Source organism: Aquarana catesbeiana, linkage group LG06 (assembly GCF_042186555.1).
Source record: "Aquarana catesbeiana isolate 2022-GZ linkage group LG06, ASM4218655v1, whole genome shotgun sequence".
Classification (NCBI taxonomy): domain Eukaryota; kingdom Metazoa; phylum Chordata; class Amphibia; order Anura; family Ranidae; genus Aquarana; species Aquarana catesbeiana.
The window spans coordinates 151,395,278-151,420,268 of record NC_133329.1 but is presented as its reverse complement, the minus strand read 5'-3'; the positions used below and the strand labels follow the sequence as shown (position 1 = coordinate 151,420,268).

At 42.4% G+C, this 24,991-nt stretch overlaps 1 protein-coding gene across 2 annotated transcripts in view; it reads right to left on the bottom strand.

Annotated features, from left to right (window-relative positions):
* Nucleotides 1-24,991, bottom strand: part of DNAH3 (dynein axonemal heavy chain 3) — an 827,768-nt gene that overhangs the window by 585,087 nt on the left and 217,690 nt on the right. For both annotated transcript variants that reach the window (XM_073591059.1, XM_073591058.1), the window contains exons 12-13: nucleotides 24,824-24,929; nucleotides 6,842-7,020 (exon numbers count right to left, since the gene is read on the bottom strand). In XM_073591059.1, the coding sequence (XP_073447160.1) occupies nucleotides 6,842-7,020; nucleotides 24,824-24,929 (285 nt within the window). The remainder of the gene's footprint in view (nucleotides 1-6,841; nucleotides 7,021-24,823; nucleotides 24,930-24,991) is intronic.

Genomic DNA, 24,991 nt, shown 5'->3' with positions numbered 1-24,991 from the left:
TTTTTAGGGCATGAAAAGGATTTTAGCATTTGTTTGGTTAAAAAGCACTACACTACATGGTATCATGATTCTTATATGTACTCTAAGTCAAAGGGTGTGTCTATCGCAATACATAGAACAATCCCCTGCCAAGTGTTGGAAGTATGGCGTAATAGATATGGAAGAGCAATATTACTTAAACTCAATATATATGGTAGAAAATATACCTTTATTAATCTATACTTACCTAATCAAAATCAGCTTAAAACAGGGTCACAATTGATTAGTGAACTTATGGAAAGGGCGGAAGGAATAACAATTATTGGTGGAGATTTTAATTTTGTTATGGATAAAAATTTGGATACCACGGCACCTTCGATAGTACAGACCAGTAAGGATAAGAAAAAATTTAAAGAAATGATGGCAAAGTGCCAGTTGGTGGACATCTGGCGGATGTTGCACCCATTGGAGAAAGACTTTACGTTCCATTCAAAAGTTCATGGGTCATGTCATCGACTAGACTTCTTTTTGATCAATCAGAAGGGGGTGAATGTCATTACCTCGGCCGAGATAGGTAGTATTATATGGTCAGATCATGCGCCAGTATTTTTGAAAATTGATATGCTTAAGGGTGAAAATAGTAGGGGAAATTGGAGACTTAATGATAATTTGCTGTATAATGAGGCATGTGTATTAGAGATAAGGAAGGCAATAATAGACTTTTCAAACGATCATATTAGAGATAATACATCTTTTCCGATTCAATGAGAGGCATTAAAATGTGTTATTCGAAGACTATTCATAAAACATGGGGCCAGATTGAAAAAAATTAAAAATAATAGAATAAATCAATTACTCAAAGAAATACCGAACGTTGAAACTCAACATAAACAAAACCTAATACAGGAAACTCTAATAGAATTAACGGAGTTGAAGACAGATCTACAAACTTCTGGCAAGGGCCTTAAACAATTGGGGTAAAACGTCGCCTATTGTTAAAATTAAGACAGAAGCAGGGGACTTGAGATATGACCCAAAAGGGATTCTGAAAGAGTTCCAGACATTTTATACAAAATTATATAATATACCTAATTATAAGGCTAATAGTGATCCAGAGGGTTTTCAACAAAGCATACAATATATAAAAGACACTGCACTCCCGGTTTTAACATCAATAGAAACAACACAGTTAGAGCAAGAATTTTCTGAAGGCAAAATACAAAGGGTAATTAATTCATTAATACCTGGGAAAAGTCCAGGTCCAGATGGCTTTACCCCACAATTTTACAAAATATTTAAAGAAGAGCTTACGCCCATAATCAAGCGGACCTTTAATGCAGTATCTACAACGGTGCCCTTTGTCCCACAGAGTATGCAGGCATACATCGCTCTTGTACCAAAACCTGACAAGCACCATACTTTGTGTGGCAATTATAGACCAATTTCTTTAACGAACATCGATTTAAGATTATACTCTAAAATTATTGCTAATAGACTCCCCATAATACCCGCACATATACATTTAGATCAAGTGGGGTTTATAAAAGGTAGAGAGGCGAGAGACAATACCTTAAAAACACTCACACTAATGGAATATGCACAGAGAGGCTCCAGCCCATCCTGTTTACTAGCAATAGATGCTGAGAAAGCATTTGACAGTGTGGGATGGAGCTTCCTTAAAGAGACATTAGCACAATGGGGGTTGGGTTCTAAAATGTTGGATAAAATAATGGCCTTATATCAGCACCCAACGGCTAAGATCCGGGCGAATAGTGGTTTATCAGAGGAAATACATATATCAAATGGAACTAGACAAGGTTGCCCATTGTCTCCAATATTATACATTCTGGTGATGGAGCATTTATTAATAGCGGTTCGGGAGAATAAAGACATACAAGGAATCAAAGTGGGTGATATAGAGTACAAGATGTCTGTATATGCAGATGACATATTGTTTTATATCACAAATCCTCTGATATCATTACCAAATTTGATATCAGAATTTAAACGATTTGGTGTGGTGAGCAATTTTAAGGTGAACTACAGTAAATCTGAAGCACTGAATATCAATCTATCAAATACCATGATGGAACTGCTCAGAAAGGATTTTTCCTTTAAATGGCAGGAAAATGCAATTAAATATCTTGGTACTTATATCCCCACTGATTTGAATAAACTACAGGAATATAATTATGTCCCGATGGTGCAAAAAATAAGAAAACATTACAGCAATATGAAAAAGGAACATTCTCATGGATGGGCAGGATAAACATCATAAAAATGGACATACTCCCCAAAATATTATATATTTTACAAACGATCCCCATCTTTCCTGCAACAACTATCCTGAAAAAGCTGCGCAGGGTGATCGGACAGTTTGTCTGTGCAGGCAAGACTCCCAGAATTAGTAGAGTGGTGTTAAATAAGACCAAAAAAGATGGGGGCCTTGCCCTCCCAGACATAGTAATGTATCTCAGAGTAATACTGGTAACTAGAATAGTAGACTGGTTTCACAATAGAGATAGTAAATAATGGGTGAGACTGGAAGAAGAGATCACAGGCTTAAAATTGAAATCACTGCCCTGGATTAAAAGAGAACAGAGACCACAGGAAGGCATTATGCCCTCCTTAGTTGTATCTACACTGAAAGCATGGGATCTCATGATAAAGAGGTGGTTTGGATCTACCTTTAGAGGTCCTATGACCCCACTATTTAGTAACCCAGAATTCCCACTTGCACTGGAAGCTAAGTCATTTCTTAAATGGAAAAGATGTGGAGACACCAGGATAATAGAAACGATGGTAGGGAATAGGGTTCTTCCACTGGAGGCTATGGGAGAGGAACACAAAAAAGAGTGGATGCAACATGGGTTACTCCAACGGTATATTTCGTCTGTGATAAAAGAAGCCGAAATAGACAGGCCCTTGACAGTTTTAGAGAAAATCTTGATTCAAGAGTGTAGACCTTTACATGTCTTATCAAGGGTCTATAAATATTTGAATACAGAAAATCAAACTCAGGGGTTACCCTATATTAAGAAATGGGAGGTAGAGCTTGGGTTGGAAATCCCTAAGAAAAGATGGGAAAAGGCTATTATAGTAACTCATAAACTCTCATTATCTACTAAACATCAGGAAAGAAATTTCAAAATCTTAGCCAGGTGGTATAAGTGCCCTGTGGATTTACATAAGATAAATCTGGTTAATAAGGAAGCTTGTTGGAGGTATCATGAAGCAAAGGGCACAATGTCACATATCTGGTACTATTGCTCCAAAATCCAACCATTCTGGCAAAAAATCTTTGAGATTTATAGGGCTATGACTGGGAATGATTTATATCCAGATATACAAATTGCTGTATTATCTATGATCCCTGGATCTTTGAAAAGCATAAAGAAAGGACTACTGAAATACTTCTTGACTGCAGCTCGCACTAGTATAGCGAGAAAATGGAAAAGCATAAATGTGCTTTCCATGATGGAGTGGGAGCGTGAGATGACGGAGATGCGTGCCTTGGAGGAGAGAAAGGTTTTAGAAGAAGGGTTAAGTAAACAGATACTAAATACATGGTCTAGATGGACAGAGTATAGGGCCTCCTCGCAACTTCTTAGAGAGAGAGAGGAGCTTAATGAAGCATGATAGGACAGGATCTCAAGGGGTGGAGGGAGGGGGGGATGTAGGTTCCCTTTTTTTTTTTTCTTTCCCTTCTCATGTGTGCATGTGTGTGTGTTAGAAAGGGGGGTAGGGGGGTTGAGTCGGGGGTATACACATTTATAAATTAAGGTTGTAATGATTGATAAAGAGATAGGAAGAAGATTTGGATAATGATACATTCGATCTGCTATAGTTTTAGATGTGTATTTGTTTTGTGTATAATGTTAAATATTGTAAAACTGTTTGGATAAATAAAGATTATAAAAAAAAAAAAAAAAAAAAAAGCATGTTTGTATTTAACCACTTTAGCCCCGGAAGATTTTACCCCCTTCCTGACCAGAGCACTTTTTGCGATTCGGCACTGCGTCACTTTAACTGACAATTGCGCGGTCGTGCGACGTGGCTCCCAAACAAAATTGACATCCTTTTTTCCCCACAAATATAGCTTTCTTTTGGTGGCATTTGATCGCCTCTACGGTTTTTAATTTTTGCGCTATAAACAAAAAAATAGTGACAATTTTGAAAAAACGCATTATTTTTTACTTTTTGCTATAATAAATATCCCCCAAAAATATTTAAAAAAACATTTTTTTTCCTCGGTTTAGGCCGATACGTATTCTTCTACATATTTTTGGTAAAAAAAAAAAATCGCAATAAGCTATTGATTGGTTTGCGCATAGCAAGTTATAGCGTTTACAAAATAGGGGATAGTTTTATGGCATTTTTATTATTAATTTTTTTTTACTAGTAATGGCGGCGATCAGCAATTTTTATCATGACTGCGACATTATGGCGGACACATCGGACATTTTTGACACATTTTTGGGACCATTGTCATTTATACAGCAATCAGTGCTATACAAATGCACTGATTCCTGTGTAAATGACACTGGCAGTGAAGGGGTTAACCACTAGGGGGCTAGGTAGGGGTTAAAGTGGAGTTCCACCCACTTTTACAACTCTTCGGCATCCCTCACTAAACTGTGCACTGTAAACAAATTGGATATTTTTTTATTTTTTTCTCAGCACCTACTGTATATCTGCTGTATTCATTTTTCACTTCCTCCTCCCTGGCCGCGGCCCATCGCATCATTTCCTGTTTCCAATGCCTTCTGGGAAGGGGCGGCAACTTCCTCTGCAACTGCCGTTGCTATGGAAACCTGACCTGAAACCTATTACACTGCTTGTGCTGCACTGAGCATGTGGGAGATCTGCAAGGATGAGATCCAGGAAGAAATACAGTCTGGCTTCAGATGCCCACACTTAAGATGGTCACGGCCTGCTGTAAGTTTATAAAACAACAAACTACTGCTATAAACTAACAAAACAGACCTTAGTTTACAGACTAACTTTACTAGAATACATTAAGCTTGTGTATTATAGGGGTATTTTTATTTAAAAAGTATCATTTTGGCCGGAACACCACTTTAAGTATGTCCTGGGGAGTGTTTCTAACTGTGGGGGGCGTGGCTACGTGTGACACGTCACTGATCTCTGCTCCCGATCACAGGGAGCAGAGATCAGTGACACTGTCACTAGGCAGAACGGGGAGATGCTTGTTTACATTAGCATCTCCCCGTTTGTCCTCTCCATGAGGCGATTGTGGGTATCCCTGCGGGACCTGCGACCCGACTCACGGAGCTCCCGGCCAGCGTGCGCATGGCATGGCGGCAAATTTAAAGGGACGTACGGGTACGCCCATTTGATCAGCTGTGCCATTCTGCCGACGTACATCGGCGTGCGCCGGTCGGGAACCGGTTAACGGCTTCAGCCCCGGAAGATTTTACCTCCTTTCTCACCAGAGCACTTTTTACAATTTGGCACTGCATCGCTTTAACTGACAATTGTGTGGTCATTTGATGCTGTACCCAAATGAAATTTGCGGCCTTTTTTTCCTCACAAATAGAGCTTTCTTTTGGTGGTATTTGATCACCTCTGTGGTTTTTATTGTTTGCGCTATATTTTTTGCGCTAAAAAAAACAATATTTTTTACTTTTTGCTATAATAAATATCCCCCAATTAAAAAAGAAAAAAACCAAATTTCTTCATCAGTTTAGGCCAATATATATTCTTCTACATATTTTTGGTAAAAAAAAATTGCAATAAGTATAAGTATATTGATTGGTTCTGCGCAAAAGTTATAGCATCTGCAAACTATGGGAAAAAATTTTTATTATTATTTTTATTTTTTTTACTAGTAATAGTGATGTGCGATTTTTAGTGTTACTGTGACATTATGACGGACAGATCGGAGACTTTTGACAATTTTTTGGGACCATTGGCATTTATACAGTGACCAGTGCTATAAAAATGCACTGATTATTGTTTAAATGTCACTGGCAGGGAAGGGGTTAACACTAGGGGCGACCAAGGGGTTAATTGTGTGCTCTCTCACTGTGTTCTAACTGAATGGGGATAGGATTGACTAGGAGAGGAGCCATATTGTTTGTTCCTACTTAGTAGGAACAAACAATATGGCTCCTCTCCTCTGACAGCACAGGGATGTGTGTGTTTACACACACATCCCTGTGCTTGTGATCGCGTGTGGCCAGCGGCGCGTGCACTCCCTCTGGTGGCCGAAAAAAAGGGTAGGACGTACCCGTACGGGATTCGCCCAGGAGATCCATTGTGCCGCAGTATATCTGCGTGACACGGTCGGCAAGTGGTTAACAATGAAACTAGTCACACTTGGGGGGCTATTTATGAATGTTTTCACACATTTTTTCATCCAGGATTCAAACATTTTTCTAATTTAATCTAATTAGAAAATGCGTGAATCTTGGGAGAAAACATTTATAAATATACTTGGTTGTTCATTCATCAAATCAGAGTAACAATTCCTAAATGCTACAGTGATTCCAATGGTAATTATGTCATTACAAAATTATTAATTTCTCTTACTAGAAAATTACAGCTTGACTTTTTTATTACACGCATATCATGCTGTGAACTTGCCAATGAAATATTGTAACACTTAAAAAAAAAAAGTTAAAATCCTAATGGGCTACTTTTCTTCTAGGTTAAAATGATGATGTCCAATGCTTTTAACACACATTTTACTGTCATAATGTATGACAACTTATTTGCCTTGAGTAGTTATCTGATTGAATAAGAAGTTAATGATCCACGTCTCACATGAAGACGTATATTCTTGTCAGTAGTCTATTAAATCTGACATTCATAGACTGGTGCAAACAAAAGTACTTGCCTTATATTCAACTCCCTGTTTTCATCTACTTCATACTGGATAAGCCGATCCTTTAACTTTTGAGCTCTGGCACAAAGATCCTCATTAAAGCGTAAAGCATCCAGGCAAAACATGGCAAGAGGTACTGTGATTTGCATGGATGCAATCTCTCCCTGAAGCTGTGATAAGTTATTGATTTTCTGTGAGAAGAAAAAAGACTTGTATTACAGAAGTTCAAACATTGAAAACCATTAACATTTAAAATTAAATTGATTCTATTTTTGGTTAAGAGAAAAAGTGATACATCAATGTTTAAAAAATTGTACTCATCTGATAGACACCTAAAGGTAGATAAACTAAAATTATGAATTTTAGTTAAAATATAGATGGCTTGTATTTTCAGGATTCAAGTACTATAAATAATAGCAAACATACTAAATCCCCAACAAGAACTATGCCCCGTTTTACACAGTTAGTATAGCATGCATTTTAACCACATCCTATATAACCTGTAGACCATAATTTATGTTTATTTTTGTCCAAATATATTCTGCAACACAGTCATATCTAAAACCATTTATGGTTTGTAATTTACTAAGTGATTTGCATATATCATACAACCCCTTATTAGCTACAAGTCAGCATATGTAAATGTGGCTATGTGGGTAATAGGCCTCATGGTACACATTACATTTCACTGTATCATTAAAGGAAAATAGCAAAATATACCCTATTTTCCTCAACACATCAACAGATCATTTACGTGCAGGGATCTCTAACCAATATCAATTAAGGGAAGTTTAATAGGTTGAAAAATAACCAAAAAACACCCCAGTGCAAATACTACCCCCTATTAACCTAATATTATGTACGTTTACACTCACCAAACAATTTATTAGGTACACCTGGCTAGTATCGTGTTGGACCTCATTTTGCCTTCAGCACTGCCTTAATTCTTTGTGGCATAGATTCAACAAGGTGTTGAAAACATTCCTCTGAGATTTTGCAAAGGTAAGTCGGTTATTATTGGACATATAATTGTGCCACATCCAGTGTTACACAAAATATGGTCCCCTGGTGGCGGACTTTTAAGGCACAAAGGTTATAAAAAAATATTCTAGTATGAAAAAGTATTTATTGAAATGTGGAAAATACAAAACATGTAATAAAAAGCGCATTTGAAGTGAACATTACAGTGTTGTCATCCAAAATAAAATACAAGCAATGGGCTAATAGTTCTTGCACCCAACGCGTTTCGGAGTAAATATGTAGTTCTCCTTCTTCAGGGATATAGTTTAAGCAAGAAAATCAGTATTATATCATGGAATGACAATTGTTGCCGATTAAAAACATCAGGGTACACAGAAAAGTTGCTTCCAGGTTGCTTGAGCCAGAGGGTTCAACACAAAGGCATACCTCAAAAGTAAGGAGGTGCCTGGCCCAAAAATGCTGGTCCAGCTCCCCCACATACACACAGCACCAACCCTAGAGGGAAAAGCCAGGGGACCCACTGAGGCCGAAAAACAGGAAAGACCCTGCAAAAAGGTGCGTGGAAGTTGCTTGGCTATACAGGGAGAAGGGTTATTGTTATATAGTAAAAGGGCCACAAGCACCACAACTGATGAAAGTTTGTGACCGCTCACTCCAGCATCCAGCCCAAGACTCAAGACTGAGTCTTGGGCTGGGAGCGAATGGTGAAATAATGTCACCATTCATACAAATAAGAGAATGATACTAATAGTGCTTACTGTATTCCAACTTATATATTTGTTGAAAGGAATAAAATGCCACGCACGTTAATCAAAGATCACAGGATGTATTTTTAAAATGATCTATGTCAGTGGCGTTTTATTAGTTTTAACAAAAATAAAGGTGGGAATACAGGACATGGACTGTGATACATGGTGGATTTTTACAAATAGTGAACTTTTGAGTTTATGGGCACTTAATACATTTCACAAATAGGGGTGAACTACATTATATACAGTTGATTTGTAGTATTTATCTATAAGAATTTATAGCAATATAGCGCACCACTGTTTTGTATTTAAATGTAATAGGTTACTATTATTTTTCAGAAAATTTGTAATTTGTTTCAAGTAAAGGGAGTACAGTTAGATAATGGTTGGAGAGTTTTAATTTAACTTACACCACTGTATTAACTCTGGCGCATGATCACAGGCTTATTAACATTCACTTTCAAAAGGGCTGGACTGTTTTGATTGTTAACACGCATACAATTAAAAACTACTTTGATTTCAATTTCTCCATCATTTGTAAGACAGTTTTCACCTATATCACATATGACTGCTACATAATGACATAGAAATACAGTACATTCTCAGGCATGGTGAATGTAGATTTACTTTACTTTAATTGCACGATTGAATTTAAGGCACTTGAAGATAATCTATTTTTTTCCCACCTGATGGAAATGAATGTACATCTACATCTGATTGCATTGAAATTACTCCCACCTATATACAAAGCCAATTTTCAAGGCATCAGTAGTGTTGTGACGGAATAACTGGATTGCAGGATGTATTACAGGCCAAAAAAAGTTAGCATGCAGGTCCTTGGGGAGACTGAAGTCCAGAAAAAAAACAAAAAAACTGATCCAGTTATTTTCAGTCTTATGTCTATGGGTGTCTCCCAAGCAAGCCAGCTACTTGGTGAATGAGAAGGCACCAGGTTCCACTATTTTCCATATATTTTAACTGCAGCTCTGCTCAACTGCCTTTAGCTTTATTTGCTTGAGATCAGGTTTGATCACGTTTGTACAACCACACTTATAAATCTGGCACCTGCTCAAGGGGTCTTTTTAATTACTGTATTTATCGGCGTACAACACACACTTTTTTCCCCTTAAAATCAGGGGAAAATCGCGGGTGCGTGTTATACGCCGATCCCCTGCAAACCCCTGCTGTCAGATCTAAAAAATCGCGCCGCCGGCGCCGAAATACACAGTGCCGGTCCTCGGCTCTTCTCGGCCACTTTCGGCTTCACTCGAGCGCCGCCCGAACCTAGCCGAGTGTACTCGGCTAGGTTCGGATAGCTCCGCTCACCGTCACGCCCATCCCGAGTGGAGTCGAAAGTGAACGAGAGCCGCCGAGAAGAGCCGAGGACCGGCTCTGTGTATTTCGGCGCCATTTTCAAATCGCAGTCGGCGATTTTGAAGCTCAGCGAGCTGCAACGCTGCACTGGGGCAAGGCTGGACTGGGGCAAGGCTGGACTGGGGCAAGGCTGCAATGGACACTGGGGAAGGCTGCACTGACAAGGCTGCACTGACATGGCTGCACTGACATGGCTGCACTGACAAGGCTGCACTGACAAGGCTGCACTGACAAGGCTGCACTGACAAGGCTGCACTGGGGCAAGGCTGCACTGAGAAGGCTGAAATGATGGGCATTTAAATGTAAGTTTTTTTCCCTTCAACTTCCCTCCTAAAAGTTTATTTTTCCTTAAAATTCCCTCCTAAATTGGGGTGCGTGTTATACGCCGGTGCGTGTTATACGCCGATAAATACGGTAGTTGCTCTTTTTTTTGCCATTTCACATTTTTACCTTTTTTATATAAGCTTCTTTTTGAGCGGACCTTGACAGCAATCCAATCATGTAACTCATTCACTTGTTTTTGTATTCTGTTTATGTATTCTAGTAAAATTCACTACATTTATAAATTGGGAAAATGTGATTGTTGCTAAAACAGGACCCGCACATTATTAGAACAGTAGCATATCAAATTGTTATCTAAGCCTTTCCTTCTATATAAAAGTTTAGAGGTTGTGTTCTACAACCTATAGTTCAACCTTTATTAAAAATGTATCTTTAATATTGAAAAACCATGTCATTTTTATTACCCCTGCCTAATGTTGGAAAAGCACAATTTCAATACCCTGCTAATACCTAGCACTCCCTTACCCCTGGAAGGGAGTTTGGAACCCCCAGGTGGCTTGGTGGGCTAGCATCTCAAACCACAGGGCAAAATCTTTGACACTTTGTGGGATGGAAGATGTTGGACACTTGACAAATTGACAAAAATGCAACTTCAGACTTCTAATCACAGTCAGTACTGAGATAAGAGCATTTAACTCAAGACTGACAAGCTGTACTCTTCCAACTGTAGGATAGCACCAAGCAGAATGAGTACCTTTGGAATGAGCAGCTCTAACTTCCTGCAAGGTCATCTGGCAGCAGCTTATACCCAGCTCCCCAGGACACTCTTTAGCAGGGCTTTTCACCTAAAGATGCTCCCTACAGGCAGCCTTCTTCCTGCTCAACTCATCCTAAATGTCCCCTCCAGAACGACAATATATAATCATTCATGCTCAGAGACACAGGCCAACTCTTAGCTTCACCCTCCGCAGGCAGCAAGCCTGGGAGGCAGATACCCCAACACAGTCTACTGTCCTGGAAGCAGCCAGGAGCCAAGGGCCCTTCTGAAATGTCATCCCAAATATTTACTGTATATCTTCCTCAGCATGTAAAACAGGCAATAAACCTCCTAGTGGATGGCCAGAGAGACAAATGTTCATAACTCAGAACTATTGCATTTATTTGCCTCTGCTGACACTTCCTGACAGCAAGCAGAAGTAAGGGGGGTAGGACAAAAAGTTGGGACTTTAAATTAACTTTGGCGTTTACTGCTGAGTGACCATGCTGTCCAGATGGTGACGCCCTCCTCTGCTGTGGCTGCATCCATATAAGCCTACCTCTGGATGGCCCAGTATCTTTGTTTGGCTCTCTCATGTTTTTCATTAATTTTGAGGTAATGTTGTTTGTTTTCTTCACTTGCCCACAAACTTTTTTGTAATTGTTTTTGTTTTATATAGCCCCAATGGTTGGCTTAATACTTTCACCCACTAGCATCCTACCTCATGCACCATACTATTCTTCATGTACTTCCCCCTTCACTTGTAGCACTATCAGTATACTTGTACTCTTGTTTACTCTAAATTATCATTGGGGTACACTGTGTACCATGGTAATTGTATCGTTTACTCATTTTCACAGAAGCCACTGAGATACTGCTCCTCCCAAACTCCCGAGTTCAGGAAGATCCAGACAGTTTAGATGCTTGTCTGCCCCTGGTGGTGCTTTGGATTGCGGTCATGGATCACATTCCCACAGTTCCCGTGAATACACATTATGGCAGTGGGACCCTGTGCTACCTGGAAAATTGCTGGTTTACGCCAGATTTTGGAGAGAAAGGCATGCTGATTGCACAGCTGTGTGCTGGGTTATTTAGTTGTGACCTGACTATGGCTCAGGGCCCCACCCAACAGACAGAAAGTCTGTGCATGGGAGTCAGGTGGACTTCCATTCCTGTGCAGGAGTCAGAGGCTGCATGGGTGCAGCCAGAGCATTCATGTCTGCAGGAGGCAGATGTACTTGGTTAAAGAGCACTAAGGCGCTGATCAGGAGTAAGCTAGGAGAAGCCTGAAGCAGCCGTGTGGCAAGAATGTAAGCCAGGAGGCTAAAGTATTGAGTGTGCAAGATACAATAATGGTGGAACCCCTCTGCATGGGCTACTGATGTCTTTGTAAACTTTTCCGTGCTTTTAAATAAAAGTGGGCTACCAGGCCCTTAAAAATAGGATTTTTTATAACAGCTTACCTTTAAAATTATTTTCTTTTGATGTACATCACGGGACACAGAGCCACAGTAATAACTGATGGATTATAGGGTATCACTAGGTGATTGGACACTGCACACCCTAACCAGGAAGTTCACCCCCTATATAATCCCTCCCCCTACAGGGATACCTCAGTTTTGTAGCAAAGCAATATAAGTGTATTAGAAGAGGGGCGGGACCTCTGTGTCCCGTGATGTACATCAAAAGAAAAGGATTTTACAGGTAAGCTGTTATAAAAAATCCTATTTTCTTTCTCGTACATCATGGGACACAGAGCCACAGTAATAACTGATGGGATGTCCCAGAGCAATGCTATCTGAGGGGAACCACAACCAAGTAGGGTACAATCAGACCTGAGGACCCTGTACCGTTGCCTGCAGCACACTACGCCCAAAGGCGATATCCTCATGCCTTCCCACATCCACCTGATAAAATCTGGTGAATGTATGGACTGAAGACCAGGTTGCAGCCCTGCAGATTTGAGCCATAGAGGTCTGGTGATGCACTGCCCAAGAAGCACCAATAGCCCTTGTGGAATGTGCCTTGATCTGAAACGGAGGAATCTTCTGTTTCAAACCGTAAGCTTGAATAATCATTTGTCTAATCCATTTAGAAATGGTAGCTTTTGACGCTGCCTGTCCTCTATTGGGACCCTCTGGCAGCACAAACAAAACATCCGTTTTGCGAATTTGAGCAGTTGCTTCCAGATAGACCTTGACTGCTCTTACTACATCCAAGGAATGTAGTGACCTTTCTTCCGAAGAACAGGGATCTGGAAAAAAGGAAGGCAGAACAATATCTTGGTTTAGATGAAAATCTGAAACCACCTTCGGTAAAAAACTAGGATGAGGGCGCAATACCACTCTATCCTTGTGTACAATCAAATAAGGCTCTTTACAGGAAAGAGCTGCTAATTCTGATACTCTTCTAGCAGAAGAAATGGCTACCAGAAAAATTAACTTTCTTGTCAACAAGACCAAAGGAACCTGACGTATTGGTTCAAAAGGCTGTTTCTGTAAAACAGATAGGACCAAATTTAAGTCCCAGGGGTTTAGGGGCGCCTTAACCGGAGGATTGAGACGCGTCAACCCCTGCAAAAAGTTTCGGACCAAAGAATGTGAAGCAAGTGGCCGTTTAAATAATACTGATAAGGCCGAGACCTGGCCCTTGATGGTACTCAAGGCCAGCTTCATCTCTAATCCCAATTGTAGAAAATCAAGAATTCTACCTATCACATATTTTCTGGGATGCCAACCCCTGGATTCACACCAGGATACATAAGCTTTCCAGACTCTATGATAAATTACTCTGGAAGCTGGCTTCCTTGCATTGATCAAGGTAGATGTTACAGGACCTGAAAGCCCACGATTCTTCAGAATGTGGGTTTCAATAGCCAAACCGTCAAATTTAGCGTTTGTAAGGCAGGATGGAACACCGGACCTTGAGACAACAGGTCTGGGCGTAACGGTAGGGTCCACGGGGAACCCACCGTCATCCTTACTATTTCTGCATACCAAGTCCTCCTGAGCTATCAGAAGTACCGACTTCCTTTCCTGCCTGATCCTGCGCAGAAGTTGGAAGTTGCGGCAGTAGCAGAATAGGCGGGAATGCATAAATCAGTGAGAACCGATGCCACGGAATCACCAACGCATCCGTCCCATATGCAAGAGGATCCTTTGTCCTTGCTGCAAATCTGTCTATCTTTTTGTTGAATCTGAATGCAAAGAGATCTACATCTGGGACCCCCCATCTTTGGCATATGGCCCAAAAGACGTTGGGATGCAGAGACCATTCCCCTGGGAGTAACTGCTGGCGACTTAAATAGTCTGCCTGCCAGTTCTCTATCCCTGGAATGAAAACTGCCAATATGCATGGCACCTGCTTCTCTGCTCAGACTAAGATCTGGTTCACCTCTCTTTGAGCAGCTCGGCTCCTGGTGCCTCCCTGATGATTGATATAAGCCACTGCCGTGGCATTGTTGGACTGGATCCTGACTGGGCAACCCTTTAGCCTGAGAGTCCAGGCTTTTAGGGCTAGATAGGGGTTGGGAGGGAGAGAGCTGGGTGGATGAAGTGAAGAGTGAAAGAAATGCTTAGTTTGGTGACGTGGGTTCTTTTAACCCTCGGGTTGATGGGCCTATTGGGGGGGAGGGGGGAAGGGGGTGGTGGGTGGGGAGTGTGGGGGGAGGGGTGGTGGATGAAGTGGGGTGAGGGGAGTAGTAAGGTCACAAGGAAGGCCCCTAGGGCACGCCGAGTGAGGCACAGGGGGGGGGGGGGAGAAGGGTTTATTTAAATTAGGGGGTACCACAGTTGCAAAAATAAAGGTAAAAATGCACAGAGCACTGTTAAAAAATGTGTTGAAGATAAAAGAAATGAAGTGTAAATACTTAAAGATTATAAGATTTAGTAGGTTTAATAACACTGTTTTGGATGGAGGTGGGAGGGAGGGGTGTGGGGGTATAGGTCCCCCGGATCCGCTCGGTCCCCTTCCCATAATAATAGCACTGAGTGTGGTAGGTAGGAGCATTGAGGAGGTGAAGCACAAGAACAAAAGGGGAATGTGGGCACATGTGGTAAATCAGAACAGAGTTTGGAAACGTTTTCTTTGTAGTTTTCTTCGGAACAGTGCCAATTCACAGCCGTGACTTTCCAATATATAAGTAGAAGGGTAACCCTACCCTGGTATTTGCATAGCGGGTATTTGTTGATGTACAATTTTGAATGAAGCCTAGAACAGTTGGTTTAAGCTCCTGGAATATCAGGGGGATGAGCGACTATGTGAAAAAAGCCACTGTATTCCAGGAGTTAGATGCTTGTGCTGCCGAAGTGAAATGCTTGCAAGAAACGCACTTGACCAGTGAGACTAAATTATTAATTAAAAATAATAAATTTCAGACACAATACCACTCAGTGTACTCCTCCTATTCAAGGGGAGTGAGTATCCTGATTAGGAAGGGGTTGACGTTTTCCTGCAGGGATGTCAGTATTGATAGACTAGGTTGTTTTATTTTTTTGCATTGTTTAATTGAGGGTAGATCTTTTGTTATAGCAAATTTATACATTCCTCCACCATTCAAAATGGAGATATTGTTCCTGCTGCTAGAGTTCCTGGAGGAGAAGAGAGAGGTCCCAGTTATCATAGTAGGGGACTTTAATACTGTGCTTGACAGCAGGCTAGATAGGTTCCCCCCAGGACTTAGCGGAGGTGGAGGGTCGGTGGGAAGGCTGGCACAGTTTTTAGAGGAGGTTGGGTGGTGTGATATGTGGAGGGCGCGTAACCCCAATAGTCAGGAATATTCTTGCTTTTCAGGGACCCACCATACTTTATCCCGTATTGATATGGCCATTGGTAACCAGGAAGCCCAACCTTTAATAAGTAGTATTGAATATCGCCCAAGGGGGGTGTCCGATCACTCGCCATTGATAGTGACAATAACCATGCAGGATGATGGTGGTCGCAGATTGTGGTCAGTAAACCCAACATGGTTGGACCTAGTGGGGAATAGAGATGAAATTAATTTAAGATTGAGAGAATTTATTGAATTTAACACCGGTACTGCCTCGGAGGGTGTGATTTGGGACTCCTTGAAAGCATACCTCAGAGGGCTCTTGATCCAACAGATATCCAAAATAAAGAAACAAGGGCAAGGGGAGAGCTTATTAGGGAAGAGGTTCGGGAGTCAGAAAGAAAGTATGTATTAGACCCAACAAACGAAAATCGGGAAAATTGGGTACTGAAACAACAAAAATACAAAAAGGAAGAAATTAGAAGAGCAGAGAACAGGAAGGTTTTTCAGAGGCAGAGGAATTTTGAGGAGGGGGAAAGAGTAGGTCGGACGTTGGCCCTGTTGGCCAAAACTAATTCGCCGTCTTCAACAATTCCCATGATCAAAACAAAGGAAGGGGATATTTCTTCAGATCCTAGGGTAATTAATAAAACATTTGTAGAATTCTATAGGGATCTATATAAGACGCGTCATAGCCCTGAACAAGCAGAGATGGAGAAATTTTTGGAAGGTATTGATTTGCCGGTGTTGTCAGACGTAGATAAGAATAGTCTGGAAGCACCGATAACACTGGAAGAGATCGGGCAAGCAATAAAGAACATGCCGAACCAAAAGTCCCCAGGCCCTGATGGATTGCCATCTGAGGTTTACAAACAATATGGGGAGGTGCTGGCTCCGGAACTTTGGAAGACACTGGTCGGCTGCAGTTGATAGCTTGCCTTTATCAATGTCTGAAGCTATTATCGTATTGATTCAGAAAGAGGAGAATAGTCAACTAGATACCTCGTCATTCAGACCAATTTCATTGCTGGGCACAGACGTCAAGATTCTGGCAAAGATCCTGGCTGCCAGGCTGAATAGATGTATATCTACTTTGGTTCACCCGGACCAGTCAGGGTTTATGCAGAACAGGTCTACCAGTAAAAATATAAGAAGGACTTACTTGAACCTCCAGACCCCGGTAGAGAATGCAGGCTCCAGGGTGGTTTTGTCCTTGGACATTGCCAAGGCATTTGACACCCTGGAATGGGAGTATTTATGGTGGGTACTGGGAAAATTTGGGTTTGGTCCCCTATTTATTAAGTGGCTTAAGATTTTATATCGACACCCCAGTGCTAGATTGAAAATAAACAACACATACTCGGAAGGGATCTCTCTTGAGAGGGGGACTAGGCAGGGGTGCCCCTTGTCGCCCCTGCTATTCGCCCTGGCAATAGAGCCTTTTGCGGAGGTAATCAGAAAATCACCAGGTTTACAGGGTTATAAAAGGAAAGGGGGTGAGGATAGAATAGCATTATATGCCGACGACGTACTGTTATTCCTGGGGGACATGGGGCCATCGTTAGTAAAGGCAATGCAGCTGGTGGAAGGGTTTGGGAGAGTATCGGGGCTAATAGTCAATTGGGAGAAATCTTCACTCCTCCCGCTTGACTCGACCAACGGCTCTCTCCCTCAGGTGGTACCTTGTCTCAGGGTGGTGGAGAAGTTTAAATATTTGGGTATAGTGGTGACCAATAACCCAATGCAGTATATTAAAGATAATCTAGCTCCGCTGTTAGAAAAGTTTAGAAGGAAGAAAGACATCTGGTCTCGGCTTCCCCTATCTATGGCGGGGCGCATAAATCTGATTAAGATGATTTGGATGCCTCAACTAATGTACATATTACATAACTCACCGATATGGATAGGGAGGGACTGGTTTTTAAAAATAAACTCTATCTTTCGTGAGTTAATATGGAGAAAGGGCCAGGCCAGGATTAGTCTCCAGACCTTGCAACGCCCCAACAGGGAGGGGGGATTGGCGGTGCCCCACCCATACAGGTACTTCTTGGCGGCCCAGCTGCAACACCTGGGTGGGTGCGAACGTGGGGGGGAGGTGGATTCCAGTGTAAAAATCATGTTGTCGGGGAACCCGCATAAATCCTTGGTAGGGGCATTGGAAGCTGGATCATTAGGATGCTCATCTCCAACAAACAAACTGGTTATAAAAGTCTGGCGGTCAGTAAAGATCGAAATGGGATATAAGGGGGTTACGGAGTTCGCACCTATATGGCATAATAGGCAGCTACAAGAAATGCAGGCGATAGGAGTAAACAGGATGTGGGAAAGGGCGGGAATAACTAGGCTGGCACAAATATACGTTGGCAATATACTAAAATCCTTTGCGGACCTGAGACGGGAGTTTGGAATCCCCAAGGAATCATTTTACTTTTATCTCCAGATCAGGCACGCATTAGACAAGCAATTTAAGACTAACGCACTGGAATGGTGTAGTGCATCACTTCTTAATAAGGTGGTAAGGGTACATAGCCTTAAGGGGCTAATATCGGGAATTTATGACCAACTAACGACCAGGGCAACTAGTCTAGCCCCACTCTCGCGCGCAAGAGAGGGATGGGAGGCCGATGTGGGGGAGTTGAGCGATGATCAGTGGAGGATAATATTGGAGCTTGGTCCACTGGTGTCCCTATCTCCGTCACAGCGGGCGTCACACCTCTTGCTTGTGCACAGAGCCTATTACACCCCCAAGAGGCTGCATAGAATTGGTCGTAGACCAGACGACAAATGCCCCAGATGCTTAGATACGGGCGATCTTATACACATTATGTGGAGATGCCCGAAGTTAGTTAGGTACTGGACCGAGATCCTAAACATCATAGAGGCTAGGCTTAGGATAAGGCTGGAGCTCGAGGCTAAGGTTTGTGTCCTGGGGCTAATTAAAGAGGATATGGGGGAAGGCCACACAGGAATAGCAATCGTACGATGCTTATACCAGGCCAGGAAACTGATCGCAAAAGCATGGTTATCAACAACGCCCCCTACCCCGGAAGAATGGGTTAGTACAATGAACGCACTAGTGGGAACAGAAAGGACAATTTATACTAGAAGGGGAAGCTATGGGAAGTTCATAGGGATCTGGGGTATGTGGTGTCAGGGAGAGAATAGGGAAATATAAAATCGTAATGAGGAAAGGAAGATTTGCACGAGGGAACAGATATTAGGGAATAAGTAGTGTGCACAGTATTCTTATTGGGGTAGTAAGTCTTGCCAAGCTTAGGATACGACTATTTTAATATAAGCAACTGGTGGGGAGGAGGGAGGGTGAATAGGGGAACAGGGGAGGGGGGAGGGACTAACGGAAAAAGGAAGGGTAAGATATTTTTGTTATTGATGGTGATATGGGGAAACATATATTGTAATATGCGTTTTTTGTTCGTTACACCGGTTACGATGAACAATGTATAACTTGAAAAATCAATAAAAAGGATATGATTGAAGGGCTAGCTATACCGCACGGATCTCCAGAATGTTGATGGGTAAGGTCCTCTCAGTTTTGGACCATACCCCCTGGACCGCAGACTGTTCCAGAACTGCTCCCCAACCCGAAAGACTGGCGTCTGTTGTTACCACCGTCCAGGTAACCGGTAGAAAGGATTTCCCCTTCTGCAGGTTTTCGGGTATTAACCTCCAATTGAGGCTTTGGCGCACAGCATGACACAGGTGCATCGGAAAGTGCCTGAACCTTCTTGTTCCAGGCCAACAGGATACTGTGTTGCAGCAGTCTTGAATGAAACTGAGCATAGGGAACTGCTTCGAATGAAGACACCATCTTTCCTAGCAGCCTCATACAAAGGCGGGCAGAAGGACCCTTCTTGGTCCTGACTACCAGAATCAGCTCCCTTAAAGCAGTGATCTTTGCCTGAGGTAGAAATACTTTCTCCTGGCTTGTATCTATGATCAGACCCAAATACTCCAGTCTTCTTACTGGTTTTAGGAAAGATTTTTCTAGGTTGATAATCCAACCTAGGTGTTCCAGATACCTGACTGTGGTCCTCAAGTTCCCTTTCAAAGAGGCTACCGACCGGTCTATCAAGAGCAGGTCGTCTAGGTATGCTATGACAGTTATACCTTGAGCCCTTAATCTGGCCAGAGGAGAAGCCAAGATCTTTGTAAACACTCGAGGTGCAGTGGCTATCCTGAAAGGCAGAGCCACAAACTGGAAATGGCGCCCTCCTATCTCGAAACGCAGGAACTTCTGATGAGCAGGAAAAATGGGCACATACAGATATGCATCTCTGATGTCTATCGATGCCAGAAATTCTCCTCCCTGCAGGATGGAGACTACTGCGAATACGAATTGATTCCATGCGGAAGGACCGAATCCTTGGGAAGCAATTCAGATCCCTTAGATCCAGAATGGGTCTGACATCCCCATTTGGCTTTTGGACCGTAAAAAGATTGGAATAGAAGCCCAATCCCTGATCTTTTGTGGGAACCACCATAATGACCTCTTGTGACAAAAGCCGGTTTAACGCTAGAAGGAGCGACTGCTTTTTCTCTGGATCCCTGGGGACATTTGATCTGAGGAAACGAGGAGAGGGAAATTGTTGGAACTCCAGTTTGTAACCTAAGGTTACCGTGGAGATTACCCATCTGTCCTGGAAGTCCTCCTGCCAGAGCTTTGCGAACTGTAGCAGTCTTCCCCCCACTCAAGCGAGCAGGGGAGCCCCTTCATAAAGAGGCCTTAGTGTCCTGTCTAGTAGGCTTCTTCCCCCAGGACTTCTTTTGTCCCTGGGGTTGACTCTTGTTTCTTGACCCAGACGGAGGACGCCCCAGGCACTGGGGAAAGAGTCCGTCCGCTTACTCTTTCTCTTAACAGGTAAAAGAGTGCTTTTCCCATTAGAGATCCTTTGGATATAGTTATCCAAGTCTTCTCCAAACAGCCTTGCACCACGAAATGGAAACCCTGCCAGTAGCTTCTTACATGGTGCTTCAGCTGACCAATTTTTTAACCATAAGATTCTACGCATATGCACCAACCCAAGTGAAAGACAAGAGGTTTGCATGATAGAATCTCTGATGGCGTCAACAGTAAAACATAAGGCCACTGGAAGGTTAGCCCACCCCTGGGCCTGCTGTTCAGGTAAGACTTTGATGACCTGCTTAACATGGTCTCTTAAGTATTGAAAGACTCTGATCGCTGCTACTGCAGGTTGAGCCACTGAACCTGCTAAGGCGAAAACATCTTTCAACAGGGATTCCATCTTTTTATCCACAGGATCCCTGAGCATCTGAGCATTGTCTACAGGACAAGTCAGACTTATTTATGGAGGAAATGGCGGCATCAACGGCCGGTATTCCCCACATCTTAATAAACTTTTCTTCCATAGGATAAAGTGTTGAAAACTTTTTCGGTGGAAAAAACGTTTATCTGGGTGATCCCACTCAGAATAAAGGAGCTTTTCAAGTAAATTATGAACAGGAAAAGCATGTGCTGTTTGAGGAGGTTTCAGTGACCCCAAAGAAGAAGAGGGTTCTTAAATGCTTCAGATACGGGCAACTTAAATGTGGAGCGGACCAATCCAGCAATGATCTGCACTAAGACTTTCTCATCCTGAGAAGCTGAAGAGGGCCCTTCTCCACCTGATTCCTCAGAAGAGGAATCATCCGTCCCATCCCGATCCTCTGAAAGGGATTCTTCTCCCCTATCCCAGAGCTCCTCTGGCTGAGGGTCCTGGGTAGCAGAGGAAGGCCTAGTGTGTTTTCTTCCACTGAGTGAAGATGTGATCACAGCCATTAATCTTTCCTCTAAACCATTAATAGTTGAGGAAAAAACCTTCTGTGTAATGTATACAGGGGCTGAAGTGCCAGAAGCAGGTGTAGCCCCTGACCCCAACAGCTCTCCCTGGCTTGCCGTCCCTGGCCCCTCAGGGGGGGAGGATGCTGCAGAAAGGGGGCCCTCAGAACCTGAAGGAGATCCCCTAGAGCCTCTGGTTCTTGGGGTATTTGAACCTCTTCTACCCATAGTGCAAAGCAACAAGGTGGAGGTATCACAAAATGAACACTGACTGCTGAGCGATGTAGTCTAGCAACAGCCCTGCTACCAATGCCCAGTCTAGTGTTTCCTTAGTAAATGCTGCCCAGGAGAATGCCTGTGTCCCACCTTACATGCGACCGTCAGCTCTGTGTCCCTCCAAAAGCTGAGTGCACCTGTAAAGTGTGCCTTTTATAGCTTTGCAGCTATGTGGGCGTCTGAGCACGCTGGACGCTGTGCTGACGCTCCGCCCCCCCTCTACCGCCCCCCCCTCATTTCTCAAACAAACGTGCACTTCCCGCATGAGCCAATCCTCTGGGTCAAGAGTGGAGGAAAGGCTGGGGGTGGGGAAGGAAGGAGAGAGGCCGGCAGTGATGGGGCCTGCACGTGGCAATGGCGGCGGCGGCGGTGGTAGTGCGGTATACTACCGCCTCACAGACCACCTGCGGCCTCCCCCTATTCTGGGGGGAATATCCAGAGGAGAACCCCACATCCCATCCTACCTGGGGATCGGCTGGAGGAGCTTGTGCAGCGTGAACATCAAGACAGACAGTCAGCATGAGAAGGTATGTGCTCTTGGCAGCCCCCGGTGGCGACAATAGGCATAGCATGCATTTACTTAAAGGAGAAACCTAGTAGAATTAAAAAAATTCTGTGGAATCTCCTCTTACCTTATCCAGCCGCAGGGTTCTCTTATACAGACCCAATCTTCACGTCTCACGGTGGGCTCCGTTTGGAAAAACCTTCAGAGACTGGGGCCCCCTATGGATAGGGGGATCTGCAGTTCTGGGCCTGTTAAGCACCCAGCCAGAAATAAGGCTAGAAAAAACATTTTCTGAAATGCGGGGTCCAGCTCTCTAAAAAGAGGAAGCGTTACAGGTAAAACCTCGTTTCTTCAGACACGAGGCCCGGGTACCATCCAATTTGGCCTAGAAAAGGACACTTTGAAATGGATCCGGTTCGCCTGGCTTGCCCCAGTATAGGATATAGGATATTCCCTTTGGAGCTCAGCACAGGAGATCTTTACCCGTCCAACACCTAAGACACAGGCTAAAAAACTGAGGTATCCCTGTAGGGGGAGGGGTTATATAGGGGGTTGAACTTCCTGGTTAGGGTGTGCCAGTGTGCAATCACCTAGTGATACACTATAACCCATCAGTTATTACTGTGGCTCTGTGTCCCGTGATGTACGAGAAAGAAAATACAGTTTTTGACTACCTCACTCAAACGCACCTACCGCTTGAGTCTGATCACCCCAATCTTACAACGTCCATTAAGCCATATTGATTTGATATCATGTGGTTATAGGATTCACATGTAATGTGTCATGGGGTTCTATTCCACTGCAGTCTATGTGGAGGAGTTAGTATAAAGGTTAAACCCAATCAACCAACTTACCATTGAATTGTATCATCCCCTATGTGCATATTTGTATATATATGAATTACAACACGTTATTTATTATGATCATATATTCTTGTCTATTATCCTGTTATTTATAGATTTTCTTGTATCCTTTAGTATGATTGTACTTATGAACTACTCTATGGAATTTATCATTAACATGCATTATTATTTTCTACTCTGTTATTGATTTCATTAATTAATAAATATGTTTTTACCAAACCATTGTACTGTTTTGCAGCTATGTGCTTCATTTAAAGTCCCAACTTTTTGTCCCCCCCCCCCATTTTTCGCCATAAACAGGGATGAAGGCATATGACCTACTTAGGTCACTGCCTCATATAAAGTCCCAAAACACAACAATTTTTTCTTTTAGCAAGCATAAGTAAAAAATAAAATCGTAGCCAAGTGGAAACCTAATGAAAGCAGAGCTATACCAAATTTAAGTGCCGCTGACCAAAGAATAACGGCAAAACTAGATTTAGCAAAGAGACACTCCTGCTTAGGGCAGGGTCCCTACAATTGCTTTATAAATGAATGGGAAGAAGTCACTGAATGTTGTCATTAAACTGGCGAAGCGAGAAGTTGTAAACCTGATTCCGTTCTCAACTCCCTTAATATTACACCCGAGTGTTGCCAAAACTTGTTTGCTGTTTTCAAATTTAGATAGAGTGGAGAAGGATTAAAAGCCATGTCATGTTTTCACTGTCAACTGAGGCTATATGATGTCATTCACATGGCCACTTGCGTCTTTTCTGCATGGAACCCAAGTTCTTGCTAGCAGAAGATCCTGTGACTTTACTTGTGTATATGTATACACATTACCTATCAGAACTGGGACAAAAAAGCTGTTACATTTAACTGACATTACTGTTAGGAAGGTATTGGACAAAGCTCTGTTATTTCTACTTGAATTTTTTTTTTTTAAATGCAGCAAAACATATGCATTTTACTGCAGGAAAATGGTCAAGTATGAATAGGTGCTTTGGTGCAGTGCATTATTATGATATTAACTTCTGCCTAGTGCCCAGAATCAAACTAGGATGACTGTATATGAGCAGTCCAAAAACCAAGGACAGCTCAGAAAATATGCAAGCTTCTTCTCTGGCAAATGCGAAAGTTGGGAGATAGCTATTCAAGGCCTTGATAGCAGTGCTGGCATCTGATTCTTCATAATGTGTAATGAGAGAGAGCAAAAATGGGCCAGAAATAAACTGTTGTGAGTTGCTGGAACCTGTTTAGCAAATGATGTGTGTTATTATTAAATGTAATAAAACAAAAAAACAAAACAAATATTTAGTTATTTACATTTATGCCTGAATGAAATTATCCCGTGTCATGTTTGGCGGGCAGTTCCAACACTGAATCCGACCTATTGTGGTGTAATGCATGGTTGAGGAGCAGTATTCCCATTTAAAAAAAAACAAAAAAAAAACTTTATCTGTCAAAAAAAGGAACAGGCATTTAGGGTGGCAGTGTGTCAGGCACACCTGTACTGCCTTCTGACTAGCAATCAACCACAAAGGGCTTTTCAGGTAGCAACATAGGAGTAGCCTTACAAAAAAAAAACAAATTTTTTTCAAATATAGAAGTATAGCTAGTCTTTAACAAGGCTTGTTCGCTGTAGAATGCCGTATCTCATTACCTTAGTAAAGGCCTGCAGAGAATGTTCTTCCTTGAGAAACGCAATTACATCCTGCTGAGCTTTTTGATTTAAAAGGTCACTGTATTTTTTATAAACATTTAAGTACCTAAAAGAGATGGACACAGAGCTTTAGAAATGGCAGTGTACTAAAGATAATTAGTTTTCCCT